The sequence below is a fragment of the Hemiscyllium ocellatum genome, chromosome 19, assembly GCF_020745735.1.
Source record: "Hemiscyllium ocellatum isolate sHemOce1 chromosome 19, sHemOce1.pat.X.cur, whole genome shotgun sequence".
NCBI lineage: Eukaryota > Metazoa > Chordata > Chondrichthyes > Orectolobiformes > Hemiscylliidae > Hemiscyllium > Hemiscyllium ocellatum.
Window position 1 is genome coordinate 39360988 of NC_083419.1, and position 13440 is coordinate 39374427.

The window sequence follows — 13440 nt, forward strand, 5'->3', positions numbered from 1 at the left end:
AGTGTTACCCTGATTCCTATATCAGGGTAAAAGCTGTAGGTTGCCTGAAAATTTTAGTAACTATAGACAGGAGAGCTAGCCCTGAATTATAGGTTTGCATTCAGTGGTATATTTATATCAGGTGGGCGTGGGTGCCATCCTCATCTTATGCTGACAATCCCACAAAACCCTCCCACCACGTGGAAATAACCATATTATTCACAGAATAAACATTGTTACGATTGGGGTGCACTTTAGAGTTTGTGATTTTATCAATTTGCCTGTGTCCCACTACTACATCAGGGCTAATGTAGGGCAGAGCACAAAGATACAAAAACAACATCTTATTCTCCAAGCTCAAAGTCAGCCACATCAACAAACTTTGCCAAAATCTCTTTCATTTCAATAAAGAGCCAATATGTATCTAACAACATTCTTTACTTTTGGGCAGCGCTGCGTAATTATGGGCAGAAACCAGCAACAGTCTGGTGGCTGCATTCCTGCTTCATGAACCACTCACTGCAACTTCTCTATTGCTTGTCATTCCAGATTTTATACCTTCTACAGCTTTGACTCTTTCTTCAAACTCCCTCCTCCTCTCTTCTTCCATGAGTTGCTCTTGTTCTTTTTTCTGCACAGCCAAAAGTAGTTGACGTTCTGCTTCCTCTTCTCTTCGTTTCTGTTCTTCTACTTTTGCAATTGCAGACATTTTTTCCTGAAATATGCGTTAATACCTAATTAGCTTTTATATCAGCAACAGGGTAATATTACATAAGGTTTCTCTTTGATATGTTTTTCTCTGAAAGTTTAGGTAGACCAAAATATAGCAGAGTAGAATTATGCTTCATACGTGATCATGATGTTGAACTAAATTGCACTCAAAATTGTGTTGTTTAGTTCAGTTCTACATATAGGTGAAAATAATTCACATAATTGGAAACGTAAAACATTTGGTGAATTGAAGCTATAGTGCAGCAAAACAAAACACATGGTTTGTTTTTCTTCCCTTTGCACTTAAAGATATTCCTTGATATATTTAAAAGTGGCAGCCTGATAGAATGTTCTTAAAGCAGCTGAAAATTATTATTATCACCAAAAAAAAGCCATTTTAAAGGTGTCCAATCATTCAACTAAGTAAAACCATGTAAGTCAATAAAAGTGATTTCAAAACAAAATATTCTGAATTACTGATGTGTACTGGTCAGTTTCTTATTAAAGCTTTTTCAAATGACTACGAGTGCCTGTGTGCCTAGGAATATGAAAGCCATGCGAACAGCGTTTTTGAGTCACGGTGGAAACTTTCAATTTTGACTGGGGGACGGGCCAGCTTTGTTGGGTGGGATCTGATATCGGCAAATTAAAACTTAAATTATTGTAAAACATGAATGCCAATAGTTTTGGGCATCGCTCACCAACTTTTAAGGTTCTCTGATCTTCTGGATAACTTTGCTCTATTCCACCCCAATGTGCTGATATTGCTAGTGTTAAACGGGGACGAACTCTAAGCTGTATTTTAGCAAAGTAACTATAGTCAGCTGTATTTCAAAAAGACTTGTTTTGATTTAGTCTGTGTACTGATTTTTGCACACAATCTCGGGAAATCTATAGTGCTTAGGGAAGCTATCTGGTTGAGATAGATTCCTGGACTGAAGTTAATTGCATCAGAAATTCCCTCAGGCTTTCGAATTCTTTAAAAAAAAAAGTAATACCTATTCATGTATTTAGAGGTTGTTGCTAAAGTTAACTAGTTGCTCTGCAAGTTATGTATGAAAAGCTTAAAGTACCAGAATGGAGTGAAGCCTACCATTTATATATTCTTTATCCAAAAGGGCAAAATTGATTAACATTATTGCCTGCCTTGTGAGAAACAATTCTTCTGTTGCTTCTAGAAATTGGTCTTCATCTCCAAGTGAAAAAGGAAAAAAACCGTAGGACTGCTTCTGTAATGTTCAGTTTCCTACTTATAATGAGAGTACTTTGCAGTTGACCAAAAATTTGAGTGAAAGCTTAACTGGGAAGTTTTACTCTTTGTAACATTTCCAAAACAATTTGAAGTACAATTTAAGTATTGTGTTTCCTCTATTGAACAATTGAAAAGAGTTATGCATTCCACTTTTGAGAGTAAAGAGCACCATTAAGAAGCTATGCATGTCTCCAGTATTCAATGTTCCAGTAAACCATCAAAGGTATGTCCAGGAACATATGAGACATGTGTGAGGCTGTATTTCAGTTCCAAGGAGAGGTTTAAATTCCTCCTCAGTAGCTGATCTCAGTTACTGATGGATTGGTTTTCGATGAATTGAGCATCTCAGTTGAAATCTTTGGCTGTCCTTAGCATACATGATGGAGGCATTCCAGAACTCCTTTAAAGAAACAGTTAAATTAATTGTGCCAAATGATTAAATATCAAACAACTTCAAAGGTATCTGTAAGAATTTATGACTGCTTTGACAAGCAAATCATGTCTTTCTCTTCATTGTTATCCCTGAACACACGTGCAGAAATACTGCAGTTGCACAACCATTTGAGGTACATGTAAGACTTGCTCAGTGAAGAGGAAACTGCTCTTTTGCCGCAAACCCAATACATTTTGGAAAAAGTCCAAATTGAAACCCATACACCACATTTGAGTAACTTCCAAGTTACACCATTTATTTGGATGCATTTAATGTAATAGATTCAGCTGCAAACAAATCTGTTGGTGATAGTGGTTAATAGTTCCAGTTTGCAATATAATGAGGCTTTTCTCCAGTTCCTCCTGAAAAAAACTTAAATAATTCTAAGTTCATACATGACATTGATGCACAAGGATTTTTCACTCACTCTTTTTGAAGCTGTTGATTCTTTGCTTGGGCACAGTCCCAAGTAATAGCCTTTCTCCAGAGCTTTTATTAAGAGTTTGGAATTAAGATTCTGACTATAACTATGTCATCGATTATCCGAAGAAAAAATCATCTGGTCAACTAATGTCCTTTAGGGAAAGAAACTGCCATTCTTACCTGATCCAGCCTACACATGACTCCAGACCCACAGCAATGCGTTTGGACTCTTAACTGCCCTATGGGCAACTAGGAATGGATAATAAATGCTGGCCTAGCCAGTGATGCCCTCATCCACGGAATGAATTCAAAAAAAGCACTTCCAATAGAGACTACTAGTTAGGAACCCGCTAACTATACATAAATTACGTAAACTGTATCAACTTGAAACAAAGCCAGAGTCGTCTTAGTCTCAATGACTGTTGCTCATTCAACTGATCCAAAACAATACAATAATGAATGTTGCTGATATCCAAATCAACAAAAGAACTGGATAAAATGATGCAATACTTGTGTGGTTAACTATTTAGTTCAAAAGAGCCAGTATTATTGTTCACATTACTGAATTTCCAATCTCAGGCAGATCCACGTTGCATGATGTAAGCTGAGACTGGATATTTCCCCACAGGCAGGGAAGAGAGAAAAAAATCAGAGGCAATTCTATTACTGAGCAAGTCTCACACATCCCTTAAATGATTGTGCAACTGCATTATTTCTGCATGCATGTTCAGGGGTAACAATGAAGGAAAAGACTTATTTTGCTTGTCAAAGCAGTCTTAAATTCTTCCAGGTATTTTTGAAATTGTTTGATATTTAATCATTTGGCACAATTAAGTTGACTGTTTCTTTAAAAGGAGTGCTGGAATCCAGAATGCCTCCAAGATCATCATGTATGCTAAATACCATTGTAGATTTCAAATGAAATGCTCAATTCAATGAAAACTCATCTATCAGTTGCTGAGATCAGCTACTGAAGAGGAATTTAAATCCCAGAGAGTTTTATGAGCGTTAATGGAATGACCAAGTTTAGCTTCAAAACTGATATTTTGAAACCTGATCTGCTTTACCTCTTCCTCCTGCTGCAACCGTTTTAGGGTCAGGCGGTCAGAAATTCTCCTGGGAGCCATTTCAGACAGCTTCTTCTGCAGCTGTTTCTCCTGGAAATGAAAGCAAGAGGGGTCAGAGGTCTAACACACAGCTATTACAGACAGCCTGTTAATGACCATGCTTGGCACTGCTATAACCCCCTTTCGGATACAGATCTGATAGATTGATCACAGACTATATTCTGATACTTGTCAGTCATCATAAACTAATCATTACAACTTTTGATTTCCATTTGCCCTGCTGGGTCAATCCAACTCACTATTTTGTTTTTATATGAAGCCCCATTACCATGATGCTACCTATCACTCCAAAACTCAGCCAATCATTCTTGTAGAAATAAATCAACTTCTCACAAGAAAGCAGGGTGATTTTGATATGCATGGGTGCTGCACAACAACAACTCAATCCATATCTGCCTTGAGTAGTATGTTCATAATAAATCAGATGATTTAATATACTAAGATTTTGGCGTGAGATGAAGTGAGGAGGAGTGTTCTGACTGCTAAGGTTAATAATTCTGCAAGTAGAAAAAATAACAGAGTTCAAATAATAAGTCAGAGTTCTGTGGGCTAAACATACCCAGGGCTCAATCATCAATCTTTACAAAGTGACTGAATGAGAGTTCGAATACAGTAGCAACCATTCTCAGCACTCCTGCATTAGGGAAATGAACATTGACCTGTTTCCAATTATTATCCTGTGATCTTTGTCAGGTCATGTTTGGCCTCAGATTGAATTGGCCTTGACTGCCACTGAGCAGATTCCCAGAATTGACCATGCCCCACACTGCAGACAGTTAGACAACCCTGACTGCCGAGTGGCCAGATCCCTAACTGATCTACACGCAGTTCTCTGAACTGGCTGCACTGGACTTCCAAGACTGAGCACAATCCATTGCCTAGAGTGTTGTGATAAGGAAACCCTAACCCTGAACCAGGTTGGATGACCAGAGGAATAAATGGTGAGCTGGAGTCCCCAAGTACCTGCTCTGACATCCATGTCAGGAATAGTTACCATTTAGCTTCAATGTAGTGAGTGGGTAAATGGGAAACTGCATAAAAATGAGGCAAGATAACAAATAAAGAGATGCTAATGCAAGAAAAGGAAAGAAAATAGGCCTATCACCTATTCCTCCCCAGCTGTATAAAACTTTTGCTTTCTATGCTGAGAATCTCTTTTCTGCCAATCTCACTCAATTTTCCCAAATTTTGCCCCATTGCCTGTGTCAAAAATTGAGAAGATTCTACCTACTAATTTCTTCCTCTTAATTAACATCCTAGTCACAGATTGTAAGTTTGCTCGCTGACCTGGAAGGTTTGTTTTCATTTGTTTAGCCACCATGATAGGTAACATTATCAGTGAGTCTCCAGGCAAGCACTGGTGTTCTTTCCCGCTTTGTATTTGTGTGTCTTGGTCTGCTACAGTAGGTAATATAATTTCCGGTCCTTGTTCTCAGAGGTTGGTCAATGGGGTCCAAATCAATGCGTTTATTGATGGAACCACAACCACCTGATGAAGGAGCAGCGCTCCGAAAAGTATTGTGCTTCCAATTAAACCTGTTGGACTATAACCTGGTGTTGTGTGATTTTTAACTTTATTGATGGAGTTCCGGTTTGAGGGCCTGGAATTCGATTTAGACCACATTTATCAACCTCGGAGAAAAAAGATCCAGAAATGACATCACCCACCTTAACAGACCAAGTCGCATAAATAGAAAGCAGGACTGTACACCAGCTTCACCAGAGGCTCACTGATGATGTTACCCAGCACGGTGACGAAACGTCTGAAAACAAACCTTCCAGCTCAGCAAGCAAACTTATAACTTGAACTTCAACTGAACCAGAAATCTTGTCAATAATGATGTTCTAGTCACATCTGCTGTTCTTTATAATCTGAGCAACCACTCATGTTTGCGTAATTGTATACTTTTGCCTTAAATTGGATGGTTCCCCGAACTTTAGTTAAGTAAGGATATTGGGTCATCCCTTTGGAATTTTTCTTTACAACATGAATACATTTACCTTGATTATTCTGAGTATCCCTTTGTACACATTTGACACTTCTGTATTGATCAATCCCCTAGACTAGTAACCCCATTCACTTCAGCTTGGCCAGCTTTCTTGCCCTTATTTAGGTTTGACATAGAAGTCTCAGACACACTTTTCTTTTTAAACTGGATGTAAGATTCAATCAGGTTATCACCTAGAACACCCTTCACTCTGACATCATTAGTTATTCCAGTCTCATTACATGACGGAGTCTAATATAAACCTGCTATTTAACTGTGTTACTCAAAGGATTTCTATCTAAAGCGTTCTATAAAATCCTTTTCCATGCCATCATTCCCAACTTAATCATCCAGTAAAAACATATACTAAAATCACTCACACTATTGCCATTCCTTTTGCATAACTGTCCAATATTTCCTTTTAGTTACCTTACTTTCATCCTATATTGTAATTACTGTTAACAGGTCTGTAAACCACTCCCACTAGTGACTTCTTTCCTTTACTATTCCTCACCTCCAAACCAACTACCACAATATTCTGATCTTCTACTCCAAGGTCATCCTTAACCAAAGAGTCAATGCCATCTTTAGTTAATGATGTTATCCCTCCATCTTTATTTGGCTTCCTATTCTGCTTTAATGTCATATGCCTCTCAATATTCAGGACTCAATTTTGGTTATTCTGTAACTATGTCCCTGTAATGGCTATCAGATCACATTTATTTACTTGGAAGTGCACCAGTGTGAATGCTGTGTGCATTCAGATATATAGCCTTTAGTTTTGTCTCTTTGCTATATATGTGAGACTATTTTGATTATTAATGTATTCTTATTTTTCCCTGCCATTCTCTGATTATTGCTCTTCTGCCTTGGCTCACCCTTCATTCGCCACATCTATCCAAGTTTGATCCCTCATCTGTTATTATTTCAAGTCTCTCTCCATTTCCCTATCTATGTGGCTCACTCACTCAAACACCAGCAAGGTTCAGGTGTAGATCAGCCCAACTGTCCAGATCCCCTTTCCTGGATACTGGTATCCATGTCTTGTGAACTGGAACACATTTCTCTCAAAACAATGAGTCATTTTTTAAAAAATCATTCCTAAGATGTAGATATTGCTGGCTGGATGAAGTCAGAATGGGAAGTGGGTTCAAGGAGAACTTGAAGATGTTGGTCTTCCCAAATATTGGCAACACTGTCAGTATAAATGGTAGTGGTCCTGGATTTCAAAGTTATGATCTAATCAGCCTGGGCGAATTTCTGCTGTGCATTTTGTAGATGTTTTACTTTGCTACTACTGAGCATCAGTAGTGGAGGATTCAATACCTTTAACCTGCTCTTGTACCCTTATCCCAGTTGGCAATAAATCTTAGAGACCAACTTGGGGTGTATATGGTTGAATTTTGCCTCAGGTGTAAAGCCAGCTAAATGCCCAATTTATTACTGGGTATCCTGCAGCTAATACTAGCCAGAGTCAAAAACTGGAATGCCTTCTTGACCCGACATCCTTGTCCATCTTTCTTCCCACATACCTACTCCATCCTCCCCACTGACCTGACACAATCATCTCCTACCCGCATCCACCTATTGTCATCACTCATTCCCCAGCTCCGCCTCACCCCCACTACTTATCTCGCAGTCCACTGCTCCTACCACATTCCTAACGAAGGGCTAATGCCCAAAACATTGACTCTCCTGCTCTTTGGATGCTGCCTGACCTGCTGTGCTTTTTCTAGTGCCACGCTTTTCGACTCGGACTCTCCAGCATCTGCAGTCCTCATTTTCTTCTAATATCAGCCAGTCATGGGGTCTATCTAGTTGGTGCATGTGTTATTTTTTGAATTATGCAATTAATATAATGTGTGCAACTTGGCCACTGTAGATTTTGACAGAAAATATAATGGTTTATGGCCTGGTTGAGGTTCAAGTTAATAATCTTGGCTGACTTTTCTAAGTCCATTTCAGTGTTGGTTTGCTCAGCTTTATTGAAATCATAATTTGAGATGGGTTTCTTACAGGAGTGCTCTTTCAACACTCAGAATATTAATATTTTAAAAGTACTTTATGATCTAGAAATGAATCAGGAACAAAACCAACATTCTTGGACAGAAAGTAAAGTATTTCTGGAAGCTAATTTAAAACAAATAAAGGTTTTGTTTAGTAAACTACACTATTCACTAAACATGCTTTTCAATATATTTCAAAAGACCACTTTAATTTTCACTTAATGAAATGGTGGAATAACTTTGCATCATTGCTTCTTAATCATCTTTTGCCACCAGCCCCAAACTTTGCCTAAACGAAACATTCTTAATATGCTGAGTCAAGCAAAGTGATTTTTGCATCTTCCACAATTTCTAAACACCATCACTACTTTTTACCCATAGCAAGACTGGAAACTGAAGGCTTAAATAGCAAGATATAATTGGTAAGTGCCTCCAACTGGAAGCCCTTTTGAGCGCTGCAGCTAAATTACCCAGTCAACAGGTAATTTGAGGAAACTCATCAACTGACACCAATGGAGCTGAACCAAGATCTGAACTGTGATCAAACAGGTTAATATGGCATTTACTCATTCTGCTATTAAGGCAGCTCAAGAGCAATAATCACATTCTCCTTTATAGACATTTGCTTTAAATTACATTTGTTCAAATATCTTCTGTGCAATCTTGAGAGCTGACCGATTATTACAAGGGAGAGTACAGTTAATCACACCCTTAATACTTATTAAAGCACTAGTGTTTCAATACAGGATGCAGATTGCGAAGACGCTGCAGAAAAAGTGACAGTAACACTGGGATGGCTGTTTCCACAAGTTATAGTGCTATCCACAGTCACATTATCATATTCACTAAATTGATTATTATCCATTAAACAAGACTTTTTTTGTATATAACTGAACGTACATTAAATGTAATGTGCTTTGAAAATGTTTATTGTAATTTTCCAATGGAGAAAACATCTTTAAGTTGCAATTTCTCCTGTTAAATGAAATAGAAGATTTCATAAAACTTTACATATTTTGTATTATTCAAGGTAAATTCTGGAGCACTGCCATGAAGTGCTAGATTGTCAACAAACCTTATGAGCAATCATATTGCAAATTTCAGGAAGGAAGTCTTCAGTGAGAGTTGCATGCAGCTGTCTTTCTTTAATAGAAGTGTTTGTCTGGAGGCCTTCCGTTAATTTCCTCCATTCTTCCTCTGTCTGACACACTAGCTCCCAAGTGCCACAACTTCCAGGGGTTTTCAATGGATCTGGAAGGCAAATCTCAAACAATATAGTCCAACAAACACACCATGTTAAAATAGCCATCCCCAATACATCTGATTCTTTCTGATTTGGAGGAGGAAGCAGAGCTTGCATATCACAGATCAACTACAACAAATCCTGGAGGATACCAAAATGCATAATTCAAGATGATTAATATATCTTACTAAAATTCTCAGCCATATGTATTCTATGTCCTGAAGACCCGCCCACTAGAGTATGCAGAGGAACCTATGACACACTTTTCTGTTGTGCCCCACTGTATTATCTACCACCCTGTCAAACAGTAGAGTCATCAGTCCTAGACACAGATGGACTTTGGTGTGCCTTTTTCAGTATTGGAGCTGATTTCCTTGACTTCTACGAGCAGTAATTACTGTTTTATAAGCTGTTGCATTGTTTTGGAACTTTTGGGGGGGAAATAAGATCAAAACAACAGCACTTTAAAAAGGAGGAAGACAAATAAAGGGTAGTGACTCATGAGCAGTGATTCAAACTGAGATAGAAACCGACACTGCTATCTGACCCAGCAGTAACCTTACAGTTGCTGCCTTTGCTGTCTGCTTTCAAGTATCTCTGGACATTGGAGCTCATTGTAAGAAAAATAAACAAATGGCAAAATTCACAGCTGACATTGGAGAAACCTCTGCATGGAAGCTCACAGCAGGGGAGCAGCTCAGCAGCTTTTTAAAATGTAACCATTCTGTTATTATTTTGGTAAATTCACAATAGTGAGTAGAGCATTTTCTTTCTGACTATATGTTGTTATTGAAATCTGTCTCTGAATTAAACTTTAAAAATATAAAAAGATAAGTACTAAGCTAGCTTGTAGCACTGTTCTTAGAGCAGTAACACTGCTATTTTCTGGGTCTGTGGCACGGTGGCACAGTGGTTAGCACTGCTGCCTCACAGCGCCAGGGACCTGGGTTCAATTCCCGCCTCAGGCGACTGACTGTGTGGAGTTTGTACGTTCTCCCCGTGTCTGTGTGGGTTTCCTCCGGGTGCTCCGGTTTCCTCCCACAGTCCAAAGATGTGCGGGTCAGGTGAATTGGCCATGCTAAATTGCCCATAGTGTTAGGTAAGGGGTATATGTAGGGGTATGGGTGGGTTGCGCTTCGGCGGGTCGGTGTGGACTTGTGGGGCCGAAGGGCCTGTTTCCACGCTGTAAGTAATCTAATCTAATCTAAGGTGCAAAGATGGCCTTTAGGAGAGTGACGTGCTCTTCCTGTTGGATGTGGGAGATTAAAGAGAGTTTCCATGTTATTGATGATTATGTCTGCAGGAAGTGTGTTTGCTTGAGAATCATATTGGATTGCAAGGATCAGTTAGAGCTGCAGTTAGAGGCAACAAGGAAGTTACAGGAGCAAAGCGTTATGATGGATGGAGGTTGCAGGGAGAAGATAAACCACAGTCAGGTAGATGGGTGACCTCCAGGAAAGGTAGGGGAGAGAGGCAGGAGTCTCCTGTGGCTCTCCCCATCCCAAACAAGTATACTGCTTTGGAAAATGTAGAGGGTGCTGGACTCTCAGGGAATGTAGCACTGACGCTAGCTCTAATGTAATGAGGGATACTTCGGGTTCCAATCTTTCTAGCTGGAGGCACAGACAGGCATTTCTGGGGACAACAGTGAGACATCAGAATGTTGACTCCCTGGAACCAAGATCAAAGATATCTTGGAGAGAGTGCAGAATATTCTCCAAGGGGAGAGGGACCAGCCAGATATCATTGTCCACATTGGAACTAATGACATAGGAAGTTAGGCAGGAATTTAAAAAGCAGGCCCTCGAAGGTAGTATTATCTGGATTTAATCCTAGTGGCATGAGCTAGAGAGGATAAAAATGGAGGACAGAGCACATGAATGTGTGGTTGAGGAACTGGTGCATGGGAGAAGGATTCACATTTTTGGATCATAGGAATCTCTTCTGGGATTGCACCTGAATTGGGAAGGTGACTAATTTACTGACAGATAGGTTTGCTGCTCGGGAAGATTTAATTTGATTGTAGGGGTGCTGAGAGATAGTAGCGATCAGTCTGAGACTGGTACAGTTGGGGGAAAAAAAAAGAGTAGATCTAATAGACAGGGCAGGTAGGACTGAAATAGAGAATGAGCTAGGACTGATATATTAAACTACATTTATTTCAATGCAAGAGGCCTAACAGGGAAGGCAGTTGAACTCAGGACATGGCTAGGAACATGGGACTGGGATATCACAGAAATTACAGAGGCGTAGTTCAAGGATGGACAGGACTGGTAGCTTAATGTTCCAGGGTATAGATGCTATAGGAAGGACCGAATGAGAGGAGGAGGATTGGTGTTTCCGATTAGCGATAACATTATGGCTGTACATAGGAAGGATATTCCTGGGAATACATTCAGGGAAGTTATTTGGGTGGAGCTGTGAAATAAGGAAGGGATGATCATCTTATTGGGATTGTACTACAGACCCACCAATAGTCAGCAGGAAATTGAGAAACAAATTTGGAAGGAGATCTTGGTTACCTGTAAGAATAATAGGGTGGTTATGGTATGGGATTTTAACTTTCCAAACATAGACTGGGACTGCCTTAGAGTTAAGGGTTTAGATGGAGAGGAATTTGTTAAGTGTATACAAGAAAATGTTCTGATTCAATATGTCGATGTACCTACGAGAGGTGAAAAACTTGACCCACTCTTGGAAAATAAGGCTGGGCAGGTGACTGAGGGATCAATAGGGGAACACTTTAGAGCCAGTAAGCATAATTCTATGAGCTTTAAAATAGTGATTGTAAAGGATAGATGGGATCTAAAAGTTAACATTCTAAATTGGAGGAAGGCCAGTTTTGATGGTATTAGGCAAGAACTTTCAAAAGTTGATTGGGGGCAGATGTTTGCACCTAGAGGGACGGTTGGAAAATGGGAAGCCTTCAAAAATGAGATAACAAGAGGCTGGAGACAGTATGTTCCTGTTAGGGTGAAGGGCAAGGCTGGTAGGTGTAGGGAATGCTTGGTGAATAGAGGTTTTGGTTAAGAATAAGAAAGAATAAGAAAGGTGTAGACAGCAGAAATCGAGTGATTTCCGACAACAGTATAAAAGCAGTAGCAGTATACTGAAGAGAGAAATCAGAGGAGGACAAAAAGGGGACATGAGATAGCTTCACTAAATAGAGTGAAGGAGAATCCACAGAGATTTTACAAATACATTAAAGACAAAAGGGTAACGAGGGAGAGAACAGGGCCCCTTAAGATTCAGCAAGGCCACCTCACAGGAGATGGAGGAGATACTAAACGAGTATTTTGCATCAGTGTTTACTACGGAGAAGGACATGGAAGATATTGAATGTGGGGAAATAAGTAGCAACATCTTGAAAAATGCTCATAATACAGAAGAGTTGGTGCTGGACGTCTTAGGACGTATAAAGGTGGATAAATCCCCAGGACCTGATCAGGTTTACACTACAACTCTGTGGGAAGCTAAGGAAGTGATTGCTGGTCCTCTTGCTGAGATATTTCTATCACCGATAGCCACAGGCGAGGTGCCAGAAAATTGGAGGTTGGCTAACGTGATGCCAATGTTTAAGAATGGTGGTAAGGAAACGCCAGGGAACTATAGACCAGTGAGCCTGACATCGGTGGGGGGCAAGTTGTTGGAGAGAATCCTAAGGGACAGGATTTACCTGTATTTGGAAAGGCAATGATTGATTAGGGATAGTCAACATGGCTTTGTGTGTGGGAAATCGTATCTCACCAACTTGATTGAGTTTTTTGAGGAAGTAACAAAGACGATTGATGAGGGCACAGTGGTGGACGTAATCTGTATGGACTTCAGTAAGGCGTTCGACAGATCCTTTATGGTAGACTGGTTAGCAAGATTAGATCACAGAGAATAGAGGGAAAACTAGCTATTTGGATACCGAACTGGCTCGAAGATGGAAAGCAGAGGATGGTGAAGGGTTGCTTTTTAGATTGGAGGCCTGTGAACAATGGTTTGCCAGAAGGTGCGGTGCTGTGCCCACTGCTTTTCACCATTCATGAAAATGATTTGGATGTGAACAAAGTAGGTATGGTAAATAAGTTTGCAGATGATAACAAAATTGGAGGTGCAGCGGACAGCGAAGGTTACCTCAGGGTATATCGGGATCTTGATCAAATGGCCAATGGGCCGAGAAGTGGCAGATTGAGTTTAATTTAAATAAATGAGAGATGCTGCAGTTTGGAAAGGCAAATCAGGGCAGGGCTTGTACATTTAATGCTCAGGCCCTGGGGAGTGAACAAAGAG

At 39.8% G+C, this 13440-nt stretch overlaps 1 protein-coding gene across 1 annotated transcript in view; it reads right to left on the reverse strand.

Annotated features, from left to right (window-relative positions):
* LOC132825061 (chromatin remodeling regulator CECR2) overlaps window positions 1–13440 on the reverse strand; it is a gene marked incomplete at its 3' end in the record, with an annotated part of 127869 nt that overhangs the window by 38011 nt on the left and 76418 nt on the right. Inside the window, exons 7-9 of the mRNA XM_060840068.1 lie at window positions 8995–9170; window positions 3866–3955; window positions 538–694 (exon numbers count right to left, since the gene is read on the reverse strand). Of these exons, the coding sequence (XP_060696051.1) occupies window positions 538–694; window positions 3866–3955; window positions 8995–9170 (423 nt within the window). The remainder of the gene's footprint in view (window positions 1–537; window positions 695–3865; window positions 3956–8994; window positions 9171–13440) is intronic.